Source organism: Myotis brandtii, unplaced genomic scaffold, assembly GCF_000412655.1.
Source record: "Myotis brandtii unplaced genomic scaffold, ASM41265v1 scaffold236, whole genome shotgun sequence".
NCBI classification, from domain to species: domain Eukaryota; kingdom Metazoa; phylum Chordata; class Mammalia; order Chiroptera; family Vespertilionidae; genus Myotis; species Myotis brandtii.
This window is the reverse complement of record NW_005358901.1, coordinates 809,157-809,647: the sequence shown is the minus strand read 5'-3', so window position 1 is coordinate 809,647 and position 491 is coordinate 809,157. Positions and strand designations below refer to the sequence as shown.

At 68.8% G+C, this 491-nt stretch overlaps 1 protein-coding gene across 1 annotated transcript in view; it reads right to left on the bottom strand.

The window, feature by feature from the left end:
- The window catches only part of MADCAM1 (mucosal vascular addressin cell adhesion molecule 1), a 9,004-nt gene extending 8,607 nt beyond the window's left edge, over positions 1-397 (bottom strand). Inside the window, exon 1 of the mRNA XM_014540049.1 lies at positions 243-397. Within this exon, the coding sequence (XP_014395535.1) occupies positions 243-307 (65 nt within the window). The 5' untranslated portion in view covers positions 308-397. The remainder of the gene's footprint in view (positions 1-242) is intronic.
- Between the last annotated feature and the right edge of the window lie 94 nt (positions 398-491).

Genomic DNA, 491 nt, shown 5'->3' with positions numbered 1-491 from the left:
CCGAACTCCCTCTCTGCCACCGAGCCTCTCAGCCCCTCCAGAGCGGTCCTCTGTAGGACCCCATCACCTCCCCATCACCTCCCCACCGCCCTTCACCCAGCGCCCTCCGCAGCCACTCCCCGCTCTCTCCTAAGCCCCCTGCCCTCTCGGAACCCCCTCTTTTCACCTAACCCCCTCCTCTCCCCAGCTCCCTGCTCTCTCCTAAGCCCCCTCCCTCTCGGAGCCCCCCCTCCCCCGTGGGCTCACCGCGGCCTGGCTGGAGGAGCCCCATGAAGAGGGGAAGCAGGAAGGCCAGGCCCGGTTCCATGCTGGGTCCCCTGCTCTGTCCATGGCCCTGGAGAAAAGTGGCTTAAATAGTGGTGCCTCGGGCTCCTTCCTGCCGCCCCAAGACCCTGCTGCTCCCCCGCCCGCAGCTGTTCCTCCGGGATTTCCCACCCTGACCCCCGACCCTGGAGGCGACAGAGAGGCTGGGGCTGGGGGCCAGGGGGCGG